Genomic DNA, 21,543 nt, shown 5'->3' on the forward strand with positions numbered 1-21,543 from the left:
AACTCTTACAAAATACTTAAGTTAGCACAGTATATACAAATGCCCGCGGGGCACGGAAAACCATATACTCTGAAAGTGGAATGTGAAATTCCTAGCAGGTAAGTACAGTACTAATAGCTTTTGGAATCGCTAGGACTTGACTAGGGAATCGTTAGATTACTTCTAGGAGGCCTAGGGGACTCGGGTGCAGTGTGTGCACTCTCACGCGAGATGCGGACAAAAGTCTATGGTAGCTAGGAATTTAGAAAGTTAGTGTTCTCGGGCGAACCCGACCTGGTAGGGAGAAAACGAAAGTAGATTCTGACCCTTGGATAGTGAGGCTATGCAGGGGCACCGAAATGCCGAAGTTACCTAGCCCAGGGGCTGCAGCTGCATAGGTCTGAAAAGACGTCGGGAATCCTCGTAGACGGACCAGGAGCCGGAAGAAAAGATGCTGGCCGGTGACCAGTGAAGAAAGTTCAGTTGGATCCAAGCCTGGATCTCGAAGATAGATGACACCTGAAAGCAGAGGGGACCAAGTTCGAGACTACTAGCCAGTAGTCAGTGGGCACCAGGAGGGCACCGGATGGTAGCCACCTCGACAAGGTGAGTGGGTGACGCTGGAGCTCGAAGATCTCACGGACCAGGAGGCGTTGTCGGCGACCAGGATGGAGGATCGAGCTGTCCCACGAAGATAGAAGCTGTCGGCGTCGCTGGACCCAGGATTGGGCAACAAAGCCTTGGCAAATTCAAGCCCACGCGGTGGACCTAAAATGGCGTCTGGAGTGGACCAGGAGGGTCCGGGGTGCCTCTCTTCAAGAAGGAAGCAAGGGCCAGTCTGGAGCAACCAGACCAGCAGTCGTGAAGTCGTCGGGCGTCGTTCAGAAGGCCACAAGCCAGCCGGCTAGTAGCCAAACAACGCGGTGCACAGCAAACAGCTGAAGGGCCCCACGCAGATCGTGGAGATGCAGGGAGGCTGACCTTGGGTGCTGGAGCTGCGCAGGGTCGGGGCTTCTCGGACCCCAAAGCACTCACCAATGGAGGACACGGTGGGCTTGCAGTAAAGATGTCGTGCAGTCTTGGCGATCGTCGGTCCCTCGAGGTCTCGTCGCACTCACGGTTCTCAGCTTGGCTGTAGAGGTGAGTAGAGGTCAGAGGTGCCAGGGAAGCCGGGTCTCGTCGAGCTGGGTCGTCGGATTCGTGATGAAGGACTTGCAGCAGACCGCAGTGTTCTTTAGGATGGTGCCCGCTTGATGCAGGGTGACTACTCCTTAGCCACAAGGGAGAATCTTGAAGAAGAAATCGTGAAGTCCTTTCGAAGAAAGTGGTATCTTGATTCCAAAGATGATCTAATTTGAACAGGGGGCCCGCTCCTATCTTTATACTAAAAAAGGGGCTGACCCGGTGACTAGGTCCTGCCTATGGGTGGGACCAGGAGGGGGGTGGTTACACCCCTCTCTCCCCTGCCGGACTTCCCCAGGCCAGGGGCTGGTGTGCCCCTGGAACTGGTTCTGACTGGCCTATGCGTAGTGAGCACCGGGGTGCCACTCAGCAGTCACCTTCCTGAAAAGCCCTGCCTACCCAGGATACACAAAACCATGTCTGGGACGGTGCTAGCACCGCCCTGGACAGGAAACCCTTTGTCCAGGCCTCCCTCGCTGGAAGGACTCCCAGCAGCAGGAGGTCAGACTCGTGTCTGTGGTGGCAGCATCCATTTTGTGGAGCTGAGGCTTCAGTTAACTTTAACCGGGGTTCACAGTTACATACATGTCGTGTCCCTCTAGAAGGGTGGAATGCTAACCCCGTCGCCAGAATTGGCGAGGGGTTAGTATTCCAATTCGTATGACACCTTACTCGACATGTTTTGATAAAGCAATACCAAAGATAGCATTTAACCGCGAGGATTATAATGCACTTAAGAGTATATGGTATGCGATATCATGGAACAGCTATAAGGACTTGGTTCCGCAAGCTGCAGACAGGCTCAGCTCATGCCAGAGCACCATCTCACACGATTCCAAGCACTCTGCCTTCAGGATTGTTAAGGCCTGCCATAGGAGTGACTGATAGGAATCTGTGTGTCCATTTTAGGGTTAGATATAGGTATACTATATCTACAGCAAAGGGTGATTACACGACTTTGCCCCAGCTGTCAAGCAGCCAGTTGTGTCAAATTTAGGAGGCCAGCCAGGGGTGGCATAATACATGCTGCAGCCCCTGGCAGCCCTGGGTACACCCATGCCCTGAGTTACAGGGTCTGATAGGGTGGCCCAGTACCAATTGGAAATGTACCTAGGGTACATGGAATCCATTTTGAAGAGAGAGCAGTAGGCCTGGGGTCCTGATTGGCAGGGTCCCAGGTCGACTATGTCCAAAACCAGCTAAAACACAGGGCAAAAAGTTGGGGGCAACCATAGTCAGGATGTACCTTCCTACACTCGCCCACACTACCAAAAATAGAGTAAGGTGCTATCCTATCGCTTTTCAAGCAAAAGGCTCGTTTTCCAGCCACTGCCGACCCTTCCAGCACATAGCGCTGAGCCACCTACGGGTATTTGTGCACTTTACAAGTTGCTTAAATAAAATATTTTACCTCTGCCTACCTTTTAGTTCCACTGGACTCTGTGCACACTATACCTCATTTTGGCATAGAATATACAGAGCCAGTTTCCTACATTGAGTTTTATAAAAGGTTGGATGCATGCATTATAGGAAGGTACCTCCTGACTATGGTTGCCCCCAACTTTTTGCCCTGTGTTTTAGCTGGTTTTTGACATAGTCGACCTGGGACCCTGCCAATCAGAACCCCAGGCCTACTGCTCTCTCTTTAAAATGGATTCCATGTACCCTAGGTGCATTTCCAATTGGTACTGGGCCACCCTATCAGACCCTGTAACTCAGGGCATGGGTGTACCCAGGGCTGCCAGGGGCTGCAGCATGTATTATGCCACCCCTGGCTGGCCTCCTAAATTTGACACAACTGGCTGCATGACAGCTGGGGCAAAGTCGTGTAATCACCCTTTGCTGTAGATATAGTATACCTATATCTAACCCTAAAATGGACACACAGATTCCTATCAGTCACTCCTATGGCAGGCCTTAACAATCCTGAAGGCAGAGTGCTTGGAATCATGTGAGATGGTGCTCTGGCATGAGCTAAGCCTGTCTGCAGCTTGCGGAACCAAGTCCTAATAGCTGTTCCATGATATCGCATACCATATACTCTTAAGTGCATTATAATCCTCGCGGTTAAATGCTATCTTTGGTATTGCTTTATCAAAACATGTCGAGTAAGGTGTCATACGAATTGGAATACTAACCCCTCGCCAATTCTGGCGACGGGGTTAGCATTCCACCCTTCTAGAGGTACACGACATGGATGTAACTGTGAACCCCGGTTAAAGTTAACTGAAGCCTCAGCTCCACAAAATGGATGCTGCCACCACAGACACGAGTCTGACCCCCTGCAGCTGGAAGTCCTTCCAGCGAGGGGAGCCTTGACAAAGGGTTTCCTGTCAGGGGCGGTGCTAGCACCGTCCCAGACATGGTTTTGTGTATCCTGGGTAGGCAGGGCTTTACAGGAAGGTGACTGCTGAGTGGCACCCCGGTGCTCACTACGCATAGGCCAGTCTGAACCAGTTCCAGGGGCACACCAGCCCCTGGCCTGGGGAAGTCCGGCATGGCAGAGGGGTGTAACCACCCCCCTCATAGTCCCACCCATAGGCAGGACCTAGTCACCGGGTCAGCCCCCTTTTTTAGTATAAAGATGGGAGCGGGCCCCCTGTTCAAATTAGATCATCTTTGGAATCAAGACCCGACTTTCTGCGAAAGGCATCAAGATTTCCTTCTTCAAGATTCTCCCTTGTGGCTAAGGAGTAGTCACCCTGCATCAAGCGGGCACCATCCTAAGAACACTGCGGTCTGCTGCAAGTCCTTCATGACTCCGACGACCCAGCTCGACGAGACCCGGCTTCCCTGGCACCTCTGACCTCTACTCACCTCTACAGCAAAGCTGAGAACTGTGAGTGCGACGAGACCTCGAGGGACCGACGATCGCCAAGACTGCACGACTTCTTTGTAACAAGCCCACCGTGTGCTCCACTGGTGAGTGCTTTGGGGTCCGAGAAGCCCCAACCCTGAGCAGCTCCAGCACCGAAGATCAGCCCTCCAACATCTCCACGATCGGCGTGGGGCCCTTCTGCTTTTGTGTGCTCACCGCGCTGTGTGGCTACTAGCCGGCTGGCTTGTGGCCTTCTTCACGACGCCCGACGACATCACTGCTGCTGGTCTGGTTGCTCCAGACTGGCCCTTGCTTCCTTGCAACAGAGAAGCACCCCGGACCCTCCTGGTCCACTCCAGACGCCATTTTGAGTCCACCGCGTGGGCTTGAATTTGCCAAGGCTTTGTTGCCCAATCCTGGGTCCAGCGACGCCGACAGCTTCAATCTTCGTGGGACAGCTCGCTCCTCCATCCTGGTCGCCGACAACGCCTCCTGGTCCGTGAGATCTGTGAGCATAGCGTCACCCACTCACCTAGTCGAGGTGACTACCATCCGGTGCCCTCCTGGTGCCACCTGACTACTGGCTAGTAGTCACGAACTTGGTCCCCTCTGCTTTCAGGTGTCATCTTCCATCGATCCAGGCTTGGATCCATTGAACTTTCTTCACTGGTCGCCTGCCAGCAACTTCTTTCTTCCAGGCTCCTGGTCCGTCTACGAGGATTCCCGACGTCTTTTGAGACCTATGCAGCTGCAGCCCCTGGGCTAGGTAACTTTGGCATTTCGGTGCCCCAGCATAGCCTCACTATCCAAGGGTCAGAATCCACTTTAGTTTTCCTCCTACCAGGTCGGGTTCGCCCGAGAACACTAACTTTGTCATTACTAGCTACCATAGACTTTGTCCCGCATCACGCGTGAGAGTGCACACTCTGCACCCGAGTCCCCTGAGTCTCCTAGAAGTAATCTGAAGATTCTATAGTCAAGGTCTAGCGATTCCAAAGCCTATTAGTACTGTACTTACCTGCTAGTAATTTCGCATTCCACTTTCAGAGTATATGGTTTTCCGTGCCCCTCGGGCATTTGTATATACTGTGTTAACTTAAGTATTTTCGTAAAGGTTTTGTTTTGTGCTTAGTACCCTGTCCTCATAAAGAGTACAGGGCTGTTGTGATTTATAATAAATATCTTGTTTATTTTCATAACACTTGTGTGGTGTCCTTTCACTTGGTGTTCAAGGGGTATATGTGTGGTAAACAGCTGGCTTAACACGCCCTCTCGAGTCTTTAGCCTTAGACTGCTCGTATCCACGCTACTAGGATAGCTGGTCTATAAGGTTGACTTACAACCAATCATCAATAAGGGTTGCTGGACTGATACATAGTGTTCACTAGAATAGTGAGCACTGCATATCAGGCCACCTTCTCACATGCATTTCCTATAAAACAGTGGGACCTTTACATGTCTCGTATGCACACCCTTCGGCTGAGGCCCAGCTGTTCTTTGACTAACACCTCCCCCTTTCTAGTCAATCTGCTTCTGTGGGCCAGGGCTACCTTCCTATTAAAAACTAACTCCCACCTGTCGGCCTTTTTAGGTCTCGCCTAGACGAAATCAAAAGCGAAGCTTTTGCTGTCTATGCGAGACAACTTATGTTGCCGCTTTTCTGGGAATATTGTGGACATCAGACTGTTACGAGCTTTTTCTGCTGTAGTCAGGCTGTCACGAGCTTCTCCTTTGGAGATTTGACCTCGTGAGCGCGCCTTGACTGCATCTAATGGGCCGTGCGCTTCCTTTAGTCAGTTTCACTTTGTTTCATTTCAAAGTGCAGGCGTCAATGTGTCTGATAGTTGTTCATGTGGAGTGCCTTCTGAGTTCGTGAGCGCGCCTTGACTGCATCTAATGTGTGTGGCTTTTTTTTTTCAACGTGGCCCGGGCGCTTGCTTCAGTCAGTTTCGCTTTTAAGGTGCAGGCGTCAATGGGTCTGGTACTTGTTTTATTTCCATTTAATGCTCTTTGGAACAACAATTTTATATTACTTGTGTGTATTACCACTGGCCAGAATTTCAAAGACTTATATTCACGCAGGTGAAATAATACTATTGTGATTAGGGCCGATTTTTGGAGTCTGACCGTTCAGAGTGCAGAGTGGAGCTTCAGAGTGGAGCTTCAGAGTGGAGCTTCAGAGTGGAGCTTCAGAATGCAGAGTGGAGCTTCAGAGTGTCAAGAGCAATGCCAATAGCTCTAACTTTAACAAAGGCAAAACCATTGCATTGTAAATGCTTGTTATTTTACCGAATCACATGCTCATGCTGCTGCCTGGTTTGTCTACATGCACACAGGCAGAATCACTCGGTACAAAATGGCTCCTGTTCACTCGTTAGTACGGTCTTGCGCCGCCCCACCTTCCCCCTGCCAAATACATTCATTCCAAATACTGCTTATTTTCATATCAGACTGACTTCTCACATCTGGGATAGCAGGGGCACCTTCCACAGTGATTAGTGCTTCACAAAAAATAATTCTCGGCTAGCGCTCAGAAGCCTTGAAGCTTTGATTGAATGACACTGCAGTTTGATGCCCCGCTCGTTTTTTGATGCTATGCGTTCCAGACACTGATTTTATTAAGACTCACTTGGAGCTCTAAACTGTCACTTGATCTTTCTTTGGGTCATTTCGTTTGCCCGGAAGGACTAACATATCTGTGAAACCCTCTTCTTTTATAGTTTGAGCATCGTCTTCGTTTAGCAGGATAACATTATACATTTGAAAATGCAAATATCCGGGAAGAGCAGAGAGCAAATCTCCGCGATGTTGGGCATTCTCCTATCATAAAGGAAGCGTGTTGGTGGGACCTGTGGCATCTAACGCATCATTTAACCCTATATGCGTGGGCACCTACCACAATAATGTATAGGATGAGTTTGTTCCGTTCCCGTTTTTAATTTGATGTAAAACTCAAATCACTGCACACTCTCTACTACACACTCTCTACTACAGTCACTACTCTCTACTACACACTCCCTACTACAGTCACTACTCTCTACTACACATTCTGCTACACACTCTCTACTACAGTCACTACTCTCTGCTACGCACTCTACTCTCTACTACACTCTACTACACACTCTCTACTACACACTCTACTACACACTCTCTACTACAGTCACTACTCTCTGCTACGCACTCTACTCTCTACTACACACTCTACTACACACTCTCTACTACACACTCTACTACACTCTCCACTACAGTCGCTACTCTCTACTACACACTGTACTACACACTCTACTACAGTCACTACTCTCTACTACACACTACTACACACTCTACTAGTCACTACTCTCTACTACACACTCACTACACACTCACTACTACAGCCACTACTCTCTTCGACACACTCTATACTAGACACTCTCTACTACACACTATCTACTACAGTCACTACTCTCTACTACACACTACTACACACTCTCTACTACAGTCACTACTCTCTACTACACACTCTACTACACACACACTACACACTCACTACTACAGCCACTACTCTCTTCGACACTCTATACTAGACACTCTCTACTACACACTATCTACTACAGTCACTACTTACTACACACTCTACTACACACTCTACTACAGACTCTACTACACACTCTACTACACACTCTACTACACACTCTACTACACACTCTACTACACACTGTACTACACACTGTACTACACACTGTACTACACACTCTACATTACACACTCTACATTACACACACTACATTACACACTCTACATTACACACTCTACATTACACACTCTACATTACACACTCTACATTACACACTCTACATTACACACTCTCTACTACACACTCTACTACACTCTACTACACACTCTGCTACACACACGCTCTACTACACACTCTACTACACACCCTCTACTACTCTCTACTACTCTACTACACATTCTCTACTACTCTACTACACTCTACTACAGACTCTCCACTCTCTACTCCACACTCTCTACTCCACACTCTCTACTTCAATCTCTCTAATTCAATCTCTCTATCTCAATCTCTCTACTTCAATCTCTCTACTTCAATCTCTCTACTTCACATTCTGTATTACACACTCTCTACTACACACTCACTACTCTCTACTACACACTCTCTACTACACACTCTACTACACTCCCTACTACACATTCTCCTACACACTCTACTACACACTCTACTACACACTCACCACTCTACTACACACTCACTAGTCTCTACTGCTCACTCTCTACTACACACTCTCTACTACACACTCTCTACTACACACTCTCTACTACACACTCACTACTCTCTACTACACACTCACTACTCTCTACTACACACTCTACTACTCACTTACTACTCTCTACTCACTCTCTACTACTCACTACTACTCTCTCTACTACTCACTACTACTCTCTCTACTACTCTCTCTACTACTCACTACTACTCACTCTACTGCTCATGACAATGCCATTTATTTATCTGTTTCCAAAACCAACACATAAATAAAACATTTGTCATTTACAATGCCAAAAGCGCTAACTTTTGCAAAGGCGAGACCGTTGCATTGTAAATGCTTGTTTTATTTGCTTCGAATCGCTTCACTCCAGGAAACAGACGCTAAATTGCCTTGACTATTAAGTTTCTTAGCTTTTAGATCAACCTCACAAAAGACCTTTTAAAGGATGGTCAGCTCAGTTTCAATGGGGCAGAGAAACAGAAGGTTGTGTAAAAGATTACTATTAAAATTTGCATCTGATAGACTTCTAGCTGCAAATTCCTTCCCTTTTAATTCCCAGGCGTCCGGCTGGATCCGGCAACTTTTGCAGAGTAAATACCCCTTGCGATCAGTGTTGGGTGGCTACATTCGGCTCTGCATTACGTCGGTCGGTAGCATTGTTTGTCGTCGTGGTGCCTATACAAGTGCCACCTAGGCGTGCGGACGTTCTTTTCTTTTCACACCAGTTAAGTGCCGATCAGGGAAGAGCTAACCCTCTTCTGCGTTTTGGCAGGTTTTTTCTCGGCTTTTGTTGAATTCTTTTCCACTTCATGTGCGAGGGATGTCTTTGAGGAACACCATTTTCAAGCCTTATGGTGCTTGCCACCGCTTGTCGGTAACCGACCCCCATCTGGTTTGTCCTTGGTGTCTCGACCGCGACCACGACTTAAAGTTGTGCTAGGACTGCTGGGCCATGGCTCCTAAGACCTTGAGGGAGCAGGCGAGGAGATTAATCACATCCCGACAGTCAACGCCGTCCAGCCAAGAGGAAGTTGCAGCTCTCTTGACTAAGGGACCTATAGAAAGGGTCCCGGTTTCAAAAGTAGGCAGTTGCTGTTATTCCTGCTACACTCCGATTCCAAAGAAGGGGCTACGGCCTATTCCAGATCTTCGGACCATCAATCTATTCATTCAGAAGGAGAAATTCAAGATGCTCACGTCTTGTCTTCCCTAGACCAAGGAGAATGGATGGTGGCATTGGACCTGCAGGATGCATATTTTCCTATTCCCATCCTGCCTGGCCACAGGCGTTACCTGTGGTACAAGGTAGGCTGCAAGCACTTTCAATTTATTGTGCTTCCGTTCGGCCTTACCAGTGCCCCTCGGGTGTTCACCAAGGTGATGGTGGTGGTTGCCGCTCATCTGCGCAGGTTAGGTGTTGTTCAGTCTTCCCCTACCTTGATGGCTGGCTGCTGAAGGCGTCCTCGCCTCAGTCCGTCGTCTCCCACCTTTAGACTACTGTGAACCTTCTGCATTTGCTGGGGTTCTCTATCGACGTGTCTGTCACACCTGAATCCTCAGACACTTCCTTTCATCAGGAACTTCTGGGCTTATCCTCCTGAGCAGCGAGTACAGAATATTCCGGCTATGATTGCGAGGTTTCAGCCTCTGTCCTGGATTTTGGTGAGATTGGCTCTGAGGCTGTTGGGTCTCATGGTCTCCTGCATCCTGTTGAAGCATGCCAGGTGGTGTATGCAGGCTCTAAAGTGGGACCTGAAGTTCTAATGAGCACAGCATTGGGGTAAATCTCATCAACATGGTCCAGATCTCGGAAGGAACTGCGAGAGATCTGGAGTGGTGGTTGACAAATCACAATTGGGTCAAGGGCAGACCCCTCTACCTTCCCCAACCAGATCTCAGTTGTGACAGATGTGTTCCGTCTGGGATGGGGTGGCCATTTGGGAGAGGTGGAGATCAGGGGCTCCACGTATATTTTTTGTAGCTCCTGTCGATTCCATTTGCATTGAAGGCATTTCTTCCCTCTGTTAAGGGGAAGCTGGTGCAGGTGTTCAAGACACCATTGCCATATGGTCCTGCACTAAGCAGGACAGGGTGGGGCCGTTGTCCCTTTGTCGAGAGGCTCTGCATCTCTGGACATGGCTGGAACAGCAGCGAATAACCCTGGTTGTTCAACACCTGGCAGGTTCTCTTATTGCCAGGGCAACAGACTCCGCCATCCGTGCCTAGGGGGATCACAAATCGTGTGTCCAGTCGGAGGTAGCACAAGGTCTCATCAGTGGGGAGGACCTTGGTTAGATTTGTTCTCCTCCCAGGAGAATGTGCAATGTCAGCAGTTCTGCGTGCTGGAGTTTTCAAGGCAGCTATCGCTCTGCTACGCCTTTCGTCGCTAGTGGAGCTCAGGCCTACTATACACATTTCTACCCTTACCACTCCTTCCCAGGGTTCTGAAGAAGATCAGGAACGACCGGGTCCAAGTCATCCTTGTGGCTCCGGACTGGGTAAGGAGTCTGGTATCCAGACCTTCTGTGCATGAACATTGATCTCCGATTAGGCTGCCACTTCGGCAGGATCTTCTGTTGCATCAATAGGGGAAAGTTCTCCACCCAAACCTGTCAACTCTGCACCTCCATGCGTGGAGATTGAGCGGCGACAGTTGATAGCTTTTGATCTTCCTCCAGAAGTCTGTAATGTTGTTCTGGCGGCCTATCAGCCCTCCACTAAGACTGTGTTCGCCTGCCGTTGGCAGAAATTTGTAATATACTGTACAGAGAGGTCTATTGACCCTCTTTCTGCTCCTCTTTCTACTGTCCTTTTGTTCATTCTGACCCTTGCCCAGCAGGGCTCTGCTTTGTGAACTCTCAAGGGTTACCTTTGGGTTCTGTCTGCTGCTGCCAGACCAACCATCACTCTTCGAATCTCCCATTGTGCACAGATTTCTAAAAGGGCTGGCTCATCTGTTTCCACCTAAGCCTTTTGTCATGCCACAGTGGGACCTTTAATTTGGTCCTCACCTATCTGATGTGTGCTCCTTTTGAGCCTTTACATTGTTGTCCCCTGCAGGTGTTGACCATCAAAACCGCCTTCTTGGTGGCGATGTCATTGCCCCGGAGGATGAGTGAGCTGTAGACGTTAACTTGCTCGCTTCCTTCCCATGTCCTTTTTGGACAAAGTGGTGCTTTGCACCTGGGCATCCTTTTTGCCAAAAGTTGTGACCCCTTTCCACCTAGATCAGTCCATCACATTTCTCACCTTCTTTGCTCCCCCGCATCCCTCTAAGGAAGAGGAGCTTCTCCACGGTCTGGACATAAAGAGCGTCTTTGTCCTACCTTGATCGCACTAAAGAGTTCCGAGTGGACGACCAACTATGGCCTTGTCTTAGGGTGTCCCCGTGCAAGACATCTGTCAAGCAGCAACGTTGGCATCGTTGCACATCTTTGCAAAACACTATTGCTTGGACAGTAAGATCCGCAGGGACAGGCATTTTGCTCGCTTGGTCCTGCAGGACTTCCTAGTATAGAATATTTGTCTGTAACCCACCGCCGCAATTGTTTGGGAATCTAAATCAAAGGTAAGGAATCTGCAGCTAGAAGTCTCTTATCAGATGAACAAGTTACTTACCTTCGGTAGCTCATTTTCTGGTAGAGACTCTAGCTGCAGATTCCTACAGCCCCACCCATGCCTCCCCGCTTTGCGGACTAATATTGTAGGGCTAGGGTTACTCCAGTTTATCAGGGCCCTAGTTTTGAACACGACTAAGTCAGTTACTTCGTGGCTCTGCGCTTCTGGTGAAGGTAGTAACGATTTCTACGCACTAGTCAAGAAGCAGTCTACTGAGGGCCTGGGGATTCATTACACCAGGGACAAAGCTGCTGCTAAACCTCCTGTGATTCTGGGCAAATCACTTAATTTCCCCATGCCTAACAAAAAGGAATGTAATGTAACTGGTGCTATGTAAAGCGCTCCGATACCTGATTCGGTTCGGCTCAAGATCGCACTATATAGAACTCGGCAAAAAAAAAACGTGAGCACCTGCGGTGGATAATCCAAATGCAGATTCCTCACGGCCCTAGCATCTTCCCGTTCTGCGTACAGTCCTTTACCATCTAAGAATATCCCAAATTCGGAATCGGTGCGCACTCTAAACTCTCTCTAAAACAGCTTATTTTGTGCTCTGCACCTGAGGGCGCAGAAGGTGAAAGGCTCAGGAAACTGATATTTGCCCACAGGAATGGCTCTTATGCGCCTTTACCTTCAATTCTGTGGCGTTATGGAGTCTCCACAGAGCCATATGGTACTGCTTGCAGGCATATGGGAGTACTGCTGGAAGAATTCTCCGGATCCAGATTAGAGCCTGGAGATATGTTAAAGGTGAGGGATCTGTTATATAGCTTATCCACCATAAAGAATGTGACAAACGGTAAGTACGTTTTCATCTTTACCACGTTTTCATCTTTACCACAACTCTTATATTCATAAGCCCCTCAAGCACTTGGATGTTCTAATCTGTGACTGTAATTAGATTAGAATGCTTATGTTAAGAATAATGGCGTGAAACTTTTTTCTTGCTGCAGTTCAAATGCCAGTCCTTCAGAAGGTACACCTGCTCCTGGCAATTTTGGTTGTACCCCACAGTCTCTGCCAAAGTTTCAACATCCCTCCCACGAACTCCTTAAAGAGAATGGATTTACACAGCACGTCTACCACAAATATCGGCGGCGCTGCCTGAATGGTGAGTGAAGGGTAGTCAATTATGATCCCGATTTTATTGCAGTTCCTATTCTATTAATTGAACCTTAAGGGGATCCAATATATTGAATATCAATTTAGCACAATGGCTTTGATAGAATACTGCTGCTTAAATTGTATAATTCAGAGCAGTTTCTCCGATTTAGTATTTAATAGAACCTATCTACTATGGGACATTCCTGCCAGGCAACATAAAAAGGTGTACTGCTAGGTCCTCGCCATTAGGTCTTTCATAGATTAATGTGTGAACATTTTCAAGCTGGGATTGGTCCATTGTAATTTTTTTTGTAGCTATGTGCGTATATATTCAACATTACCTGTGTGTGTATACACACAGATTGTGTGTGTGTGTATATGTATATATTATCCAGTATTTGGGTGTCTTTCATAGATTCACATGCCTGAATCATTCCCCGTCGTCGAGACGGGAGCCTCCGGTACATAAAAAAGTAATGTCCTAAGACATACATAAAGAGAATAGGTCTAAGGGTCTAACCTTAGTAACCTATCTAGGTCCTTATGCAGGAAGGACCAAATAGAGTAGGCTCCAGGGTCCCACCTTGGTAGCCTATCTGCGTCCTTTTGTAAAAAAGGACCAAAACAAAAGGAACAACCAATCAGCTACTACCTCCCTCTAGAACCTTCCTGTGAGGAGCCTCAGTCTCTCAGATTTTCTACCGCACGTTGTGCTAGGGAGTCTCCACCTGAGTTCTCCTCAGGAATATCGTATTTTCTCCAAACTTCACAGTTTTTTCGACTTTCTACTATGGCTGACGTCAAGAAAAGAGCACTTTTCCGTCCCTGTGCCTCCTGTGGTAAACTAAGGCTCCACGTGGACGACGAACATGAGGAATGCCTGTATTGCCTCTACCCTCACCACAAGACCATCGACTGCAAGATTTGCCGTAAGTTCTCCGTCAAAACCCAGAAAGACCGGGAAGGGAGACTTCTTATCTGGCTGAACAGGCTCAAAAACAAACCGACCGACCTCATTTCCGAGGGTGGGAGCATGTCGGTCGCCTCACAACTTTCCCTGAAGAGGCCTAGGGCTTCCTCGCCTGGCCACTCAGCGACCCCTCCTAAGAGGTCTAAAAAGGCTTCAGAGGGCAAGCCTGCCGTATCTAGCAAGGACCTTCCTGTCCCTAGGAAGCAACCACTGCTTACGGTGACGACGGCGCAATCGGCGACCACCTCATCGCCTAAAACCGTCTCAACATCGACGACGACGGTATCGACGACGATGGCATCGTCGGCGTCCTCCTCATCGACGACTCTAACCTACTCGTCGTCAGCAGGACGACCGATTTCATCCTCCGCACCGTCGACGACAAGACCGTCGACGAGGACATCGACGACGGCACCGTCGACGAGGGCGTCGACGACAGCACCGTCGACGAAGACGTCGACGACGACACCGTCGACGAAAGTCACACCGTCGACGAAGCCGTCGACGAGGGACACTCCGTCGACGAAGGGCGCTCCGTCGACGGCGGCGCCGACGACGAAGCAGTCGACGAAGGAAACGCTGCTTAAAGCTCCGTCGACGAGAGGGTCGTCGACGGATGCACCGTCGACGAAGACTATACCGACGACTACTGGTACCTGGAAAGAATCCGAGCTCTTGTCACACGCAATGGACGCTCAGACTTCCCATGTCTCCATTAGGATCACCAAAAGGCAGATCACTCCGGAGATGACCTCACCTAGTAAGGTCCAACAGCTGACACCATCCTGCTTCTTACAGGACCAGGAGCCGGAGGAGGAGGAGGAGTTTACCCAAGCCACTAGTCCTTCCGACCTAATTGTCAAGTGCCAGAGTACGGACGAAGAGCAGGAGGTTGAGGAATCGACCCCTCCAGTAGTGCCTACCCAAGTCCACACCCAGGTGACCCCAATGGTGTGCTTGCCGGCCTCATTGGTTGCAGACTTGAGCTTTCTCGTCCAAGACTACAAACTGCGGTTTCCGCAGAAAGCCACCCCTACTGTCCCACCAACCCCGCAGCCATCTGTGCCCGTTCCTGCACAAGGGACAAGACCTAGGCCCCCTCCACTGATCCTTCCTAGGACACAGGACCCTGCTCAAGATCCTATCTCGTCCGAGGAAGAGGACAGGGAACATGAAGAAGGGGAAGTCCGAGATGATGATACGGACGTGGATGCGGACCAGGACTATGTTACTCACTCTCCAGCCTCTCCGGAGCCACAATCTTCTGAGTCTCCACCTGCCGATATTGGAGGTTTCCATAACCTCATGGAAAGGGCTGCCAAAAGGTTCCATATGTCAATGGAATCTCAGGAAACTGAATGTTTCCTCTATGACTTTAAAGAACCAACTAAGAAAACTACTAGATCGATTCCGATCATTGATTATCTACTCAAACAGGGCAAGCAGCTCATGCAATCTCCAGCTTCCCTACAGGTAATCGTACCTAAACTGGATAAAAAGTACAGAGCTACGTCTTCAGCTCCAGCATGCCTCACGGGTCACCCCAAGGCGGACTCTGTGGTCACCCAGGCGGCGCAGAAGAACTCGCGTAACCCTGCATCACCTTTATCGACACCACCAGATAAAGAAGGCAGGAAGTTAGATGCAGTTGGGAAACGCTTTTCCACTACCTCTGCGACAACGGTGAAAATTGCCAATTCCATCGCCCTTCTTGGGCGTTACAACCGCCAACTCTGGGCGGACATCGCGCCCTACATTGCCGACCTGCCGGAAGATGCTAAAGCGGAGGCACACTCGCTCCTCCTTGAGGGCCAAACATCGGCATCAGAACTGATAGACTGTGCCATTGACGTGGCCATGACTGGATTCAGACAGCTGGCGGGAGCCGCTGTCCTGCGACGCCAAGGCTGGCTTAAAGCCACCTCTTTCAGACAGGAGGTCCAGACCAAGATCTTAGATATGCCCTATGATGGCGATCACCTATTCGGCGAGAAGATTGACGAAGCCCTCACTGCAATTAAAAAGGACACTGACACAGCCAGAGCCCTGGGCACTCTGCAATCTCGCACTCAGTCCTTTCGTGCCAACAGGGGGAGGGGACAATCCTCCTATAGAGGATCTTATCAAAACAAGTCCTCTTACTCTTACTCTCAGGGTAAAACGCAATTTCAACAGCGCCAAAACCAGTCGGGACGTCAGTCCTCCTTCAATAAATCGTCCTACAGAGGGAAAGGACAGAAGAGACCAGCAGGCAATCGACAATGACCTTTCCAATTGGCCAGCCCCTCCACCATCGCTTCCCTTGCGACTTGGAGGGAAGCTTTCCTTTTACCTTCAAAACTGGCGGCAAATAACGACAGACCGGTGGGTTCTACAACTCCTTCAATTCGGCCACTCTCTAGAATTCCTCTCAAACCCTCCTCAGACACCACCTGTCAAGCGTCCTCACAGACACCTGCGGCTGCTTCGGCAAGAACTAACATCCATGCTCCAGAAAGGCGCGATAGAAAAAGTTCCACACGCCCAGATGGGGGAGGGCTTCTATTCCCACTTCTTCCTCATCCACAAGAAGGGGAAGAAATGGCGTCCAATTCTCGACTTAAGAGCCCTCAACGTGTTTTCTCAAGAAGCAATCGTTTCGAATGGTCACGCTACAGGAGATCCTGGGACTCCTGGAAAAAGGCGATTACATGACATCACTCGACCTACAGGACGCCTATTACCACATCCCTATCCTCAAGGGTCACAGAAAGTTCCTAAGGTTTGCAGTCGCAGGGATACACTACCAATTCCGCGTACTCCCCTTCGGCCTCAAATCTGCTCCAAGGATCTTTACGAAATGCCTTTCTCCGGTCGCAGCCTATCTCCGCCAGCAGGGACACCAGGTCTTCCCTTACCTGGACGACTGGCTGGTAAAAGCTCCGTCGAGAGCAGCCGCAGCTGCATCTTCCAGCGCCTGTCTGCATCTTTTCCGCCGCCTTGGACTGACCCTCAACAGGGAAAAGTCATCCCTGACACCAGCTCGAGTCATCACCTTCCTAGGAGCTACCCTGGACACGGATTGCACGAAGGCCTTTCCATCACAGGAGAGAAAGTCGAAACTCATCTCCTTGGCCAAGTCAGTGGCATCCAAACAGTCTCTGACCGTCCGCCTCTTCAAATCGCTCCTTGGCATGATGTCGTCATGTATCCTTCTCATCCCTCACTGCCGCCTAAAAATGCGCCCCCTTCAGGAAGAACTGTCAAAACAATGGACACAAGCGAAGGGATCCTTCGAGGACCGCTTACGAGTCACTCAACATCTAATCAACAGTCTACAATGGTGGACTTCAGACAAACACCTGTCGCAAGGACTACCGTTCCTGCTTCCGGCGCAACCACATATCATCACCACGGATGCATCCTTGGAGGGCTGGGGTGCAGTCCTACAAGAACTGCAGACCAACGGAAAATGGTCGCCACAGGAGTCCAAGCTCCACATCAACATTCTAGAGCTACGGGCGGTCTTCCTGGCGCTCCAATCGTTCCTCCCGCGCATCAGAAACTCCCCAGTGCTAGTCAGGACGGACAACACCACGACTATGCACTACCTGAACAAACAGGGTGGGACGCGCTCGCTATCTCTCTCTCGAGAATCTCAGAGAGTTTGGAACTGGCTTCTACAACATGGCATCACCCTCAAAGCCGAATACGTTCCAGGCAAGGACAATGTCCTGGCGGACGCCCTCAGCAGAGAACAGTCCCTATCCCACGAATGGGAGTTAGACGAGAGTGCATTGAACCACATCTTCACGAAGTGGGGGACACCACAGATAGACCTCTTCGCCACCAGGGAGAACGCCAGATGCCCAAGCTTCGCAAGCAGGCTTCCCCAACCAGGAACTCTAGGGAATGCATTTTCAATAGCTTGGCAGAACGTGTTTGCTTACGCCTTTCCGCCATTCCCACTGATACCCAGAGTAATCAGGAAAATGAAATCGGAGCCCTGCACTCTAATCCTCATCGCCCCATCCTGGCCGAGGCAGCACTGGTACACGGAGCTCCACCGTCTATCCGTCCACCCACCTCTTCGTCTTCACAGTCACCCAACCCTGCTCACGATGTCTCACGGGCAGGTTCTCCACCCGAACCTGGGCCCTCTGAAATTGTCAGCCTGGCTCCTGACTACCGTGAGTTCAGCCATCTAAACATCCCACAAGAGTGCAAAGATGTCCTGTCCAACGCCAGAGCTAACAGCACAAAAAAGACCTATACTCTCAAGTGGAAACGCTTCTGCATCTGGTGTGAAAAGGAGGGTCTACACCCCTTCCGGGTCACTCCCCAACAACTCCTGCCATACCTTCTACACCTGGCGCACTCAGGCCTGGCCCATGCGTCCATCAAGGTCCACTTGGCAGCGATTTCTAGGTTCACTCGAACTTCTAGGGGCCCCTCTCTGTGGGCGGACAGACTCATTAAGCAATTTCTGAAAGGCCTCTTTAGGTCCTTCCCTAGACCAAAACCTGTCCCTCCAACGTGGCAGCTCAACATAGTTCTTCACCAGCTGATGAAACATCCTTTCGAACCTATCCACAAGTCTGACATAAAATTCCTGTCGTGGAAGACAGCCCTCCTACTTGCTCTGACCTCGGCCAGAAGAGTAGGCGAGCTACAGGCCCTTTCCGTCCAGGACCCATTCCTTCAATTCAAGGAGGACAGAGTCATCCTGCGTACCAACCCACGTTTCATACCCAAAGTCCCTTCGGACTTTCATCTTAATGAGCCGGTGGTTCTTAAATCATTCTTTCCGAACCCATCTACCCCGGCTGAGAGATCACTGCACTCTTTAGACCTTCAAAGATGCCTAAAATTCTATCTTGACAGAACAAGACAATTCAGGAAGTCATCCCAACTCTTTGTCGCATTCAGCAGGCCTAGGAAAGGCATGCCCTTAACTAAACAGAGCATATCACGATGGATCTCCTCAGCCATAACTCTCTGCCACGAGAAGGCAGGAAGACCTCTGGACTCACGGGCCAAAGCCCACTCCACCAGAGCCATGTCTACGTCTGCGGCACTATTTGCTGGAGTGCCACTCCTAGACATATGTAGAGCGGCGACCTGGAAGTCCCCGCATACCTTCACCAGGCACTACTGCTTGGACGCTGAGCTGACGAAAGACGCAGCAGTGGGCAGAGCAGTGCTTCGCCATCTATTCCAGTGAGGTGAGCCCTCCTACTTCCCACCATCCTTGACTGGTATGCACATTTCTTTGTTACTAGATTCTGCATGACATTGTATGCTGTTGTTTTTTTCCTACAGTCACAAATGTTCATTTCTTGCAGTAATATACTGTCTGTATCTTCACAGAATGTGCATATTGTATTGCTTGCTACTCTGATTCAGGCATGTGAATCTATGAAAGACACCCAAATACTGGATAAGAAATGCGTTACTTACCTGTAACTGCAGTTATCCAGTATTAGTGTCTTTCATAGATTCACATGCACCCTCCCGCCTCCCCTGGAAGGACTCACCTCTCTCTACAGGTTTACACCTATCCAACTTGGTGCGTACGAAAATCTGAGAGACTGAGGCTCCTCACAGGAAGGTTCTAGAGGGAGGTAGTAGCTGATTGGTTGTTCCTTTTGTTTTGGTCCTTTTTTACAAAAGGACGCAGATAGGCTACCAAGGTGGGACCCTGGAGCCTACTCTATTTGGTCCTTCCTGCATAAGGACCTAGATAGGTTACTAAGGTTAGACCCTTAGACCTATTCTCTTTATGTATGTCTTAGGACATTACTTTTTTATGTACCGGAGGCTCCCGTCTCGACGACGGGGAATGATTCAGGCATGTGAATCTATGAAAGACACTAATACTGGATAACTGCAGTTACAGGTAAGTAACGCATTTCTTATGTTACACGGTCTATTATTTAGTCTGTAAGCACTATTTTCTTAGTGAGTTTTGTCCTACGGTAGGCATGACGTGTTGTGCAGCAACATTCAGCAACATTCAGCGCGCCATGCGCACTCACTTTCCAAGTAGCCAGTTCAGTGGCGGCAATGCGATAGCGATTTCATTTAGGAGAGTTTGATCCATTGGCATTCTAAATGACAATAGTTTGAACTTTCGCAAATGCGAGACCTGTTGCTTAGCAAATTAATTTTTTTGTCGGTTATTTCCAAGTGGCCCATGGCGCGCTTGCACTTAATAGAGGCCACACCCCTTTCTATATACGAGCCACTTCTAAAGAAAGGGGCACGCCTGCCATCAAAATGAGTGCTGTTTGGGGTGCTTTTACAAAAAATAATTGATTTTTTTAAACAAATGCTTTTTTCATAACGCCCCATACCGTGCTTTCAATTTAATGGCAGCCGTGCCCCTTTCTTTAAACACAGCTAGTCTAAAGAAAGGGGTGTGGCCTCTATGCATGTAGAAACGCGGCAGGGGGCGCTTGGTGAAAAAAATATTTACACATTAATAGGTCTCGCTTTTGCGAGAATTTAAGCTATTTACATTTATAATGCCAATAGCTCAAGTATAATAAATGCGAGACCTATTGCATTGCAAATGCTTGTTAATATTTATAGGTTGCCCATAAGGCAGGATGCCAAATATTAAAAATGACGTGTCAAATTTAAACTGTCCCGACAGTGAAATACATGAAATTGTCATGTTCACTGCTGTAATGCCTGCAGTCCCGAGCGAAGTGGCAACTTTTATTTGGGACCACCAATGTATCAATTATTTTTTACTTTAAACCAGACTGGCGTTGCATTTAAATTAACTTTTAATGCAAAGGTGACCGTAGAAAGTCAACCGTTTTTTGCCCCAAACGTCTAGTAGCCATTTCTGGTGGACTACAGAAGTTGTCACCGGAGACCACCTGCTGCCCCCCTGCTAAGAGGTATGAAGTGCTCCCAGAATGGGTGCTCCCAGAATGGGGAACAGAGGAGGTGTGACCTTCTTCTTCCTGAGTGGCCACAGATGTCCCAGCTTCAAAGGGGCTATCGCCTCTGATAGGCAAATCAGTCACACTGCAGCCTGCTCTTCCCGAAGGAATAATCTGGCATCTCTTCCATAGGAGGAAAATAAAATGCAGAACTGGTTTTCCAGGAGGGATAGCTAATTATACTAGACAGACCTCAGTGGTGAGCCCATGGCTGTGTCCCAGGGAAGAAGGGTCCAAACATCTTGTGCTTGGGCAGAGAGCCCCGTGGGATTTAGTGCCAACCCCACAGGGAATGTAAGTGGGTAGGGTTGCCCTGTGGGAATTGGAGCCTCATTAGCTAGTGAGTCCTCTCCACCCACAAAGTTGAAATTGGTTTCCAGTCTCAGAACACTGCTGGACTCTGATAGAACAGGAGGGACACTACACCTGCTGAACTTGTGGACCTCAGACTGCAGCAAGGAAGACTGCACTTGCTGAGCCAAGGCAGGACTTCAGAAAGAAAACGGCTGCTCCTGCTGGTGTACCTGTGGAGAGACACCAAGGGATGAACTTTCTCCCGCTCGTGCCACAACTAGTTAGTGGACTCTCCGAGCTAGTTGGCTAGCCTCCTGTTGAGCTTATGGGACACAAAATTTAAAGAGACCTGCAGCTAAAAAGGACCCAGCTGCCAGGTCT

The 21,543-nt window shown here is 49.2% G+C and overlaps 1 protein-coding gene across 2 annotated transcripts in view; it reads left to right on the forward strand.

Annotated features, from left to right (window-relative positions):
• The window catches only part of LOC147659395 (la-related protein 1-like), a 784,977-nt gene that overhangs the window by 618,857 nt on the left and 144,577 nt on the right, over positions 1 to 21,543 (forward strand). For both annotated transcript variants that reach the window (XM_086951772.1, XM_086951771.1), the window contains exon 15: positions 12,813 to 12,970. In XM_086951772.1, the coding sequence (XP_086807898.1) occupies positions 12,813 to 12,970 (158 nt within the window). The remainder of the gene's footprint in view (positions 1 to 12,812; positions 12,971 to 21,543) is intronic.

Source organism: Lissotriton vulgaris, unplaced genomic scaffold (genome assembly GCF_964263255.1).
Source record: "Lissotriton vulgaris unplaced genomic scaffold, aLisVul1.2 SCAFFOLD_866, whole genome shotgun sequence".
NCBI classification, from domain to species: Eukaryota; Metazoa; Chordata; class Amphibia; order Caudata; family Salamandridae; genus Lissotriton; species Lissotriton vulgaris.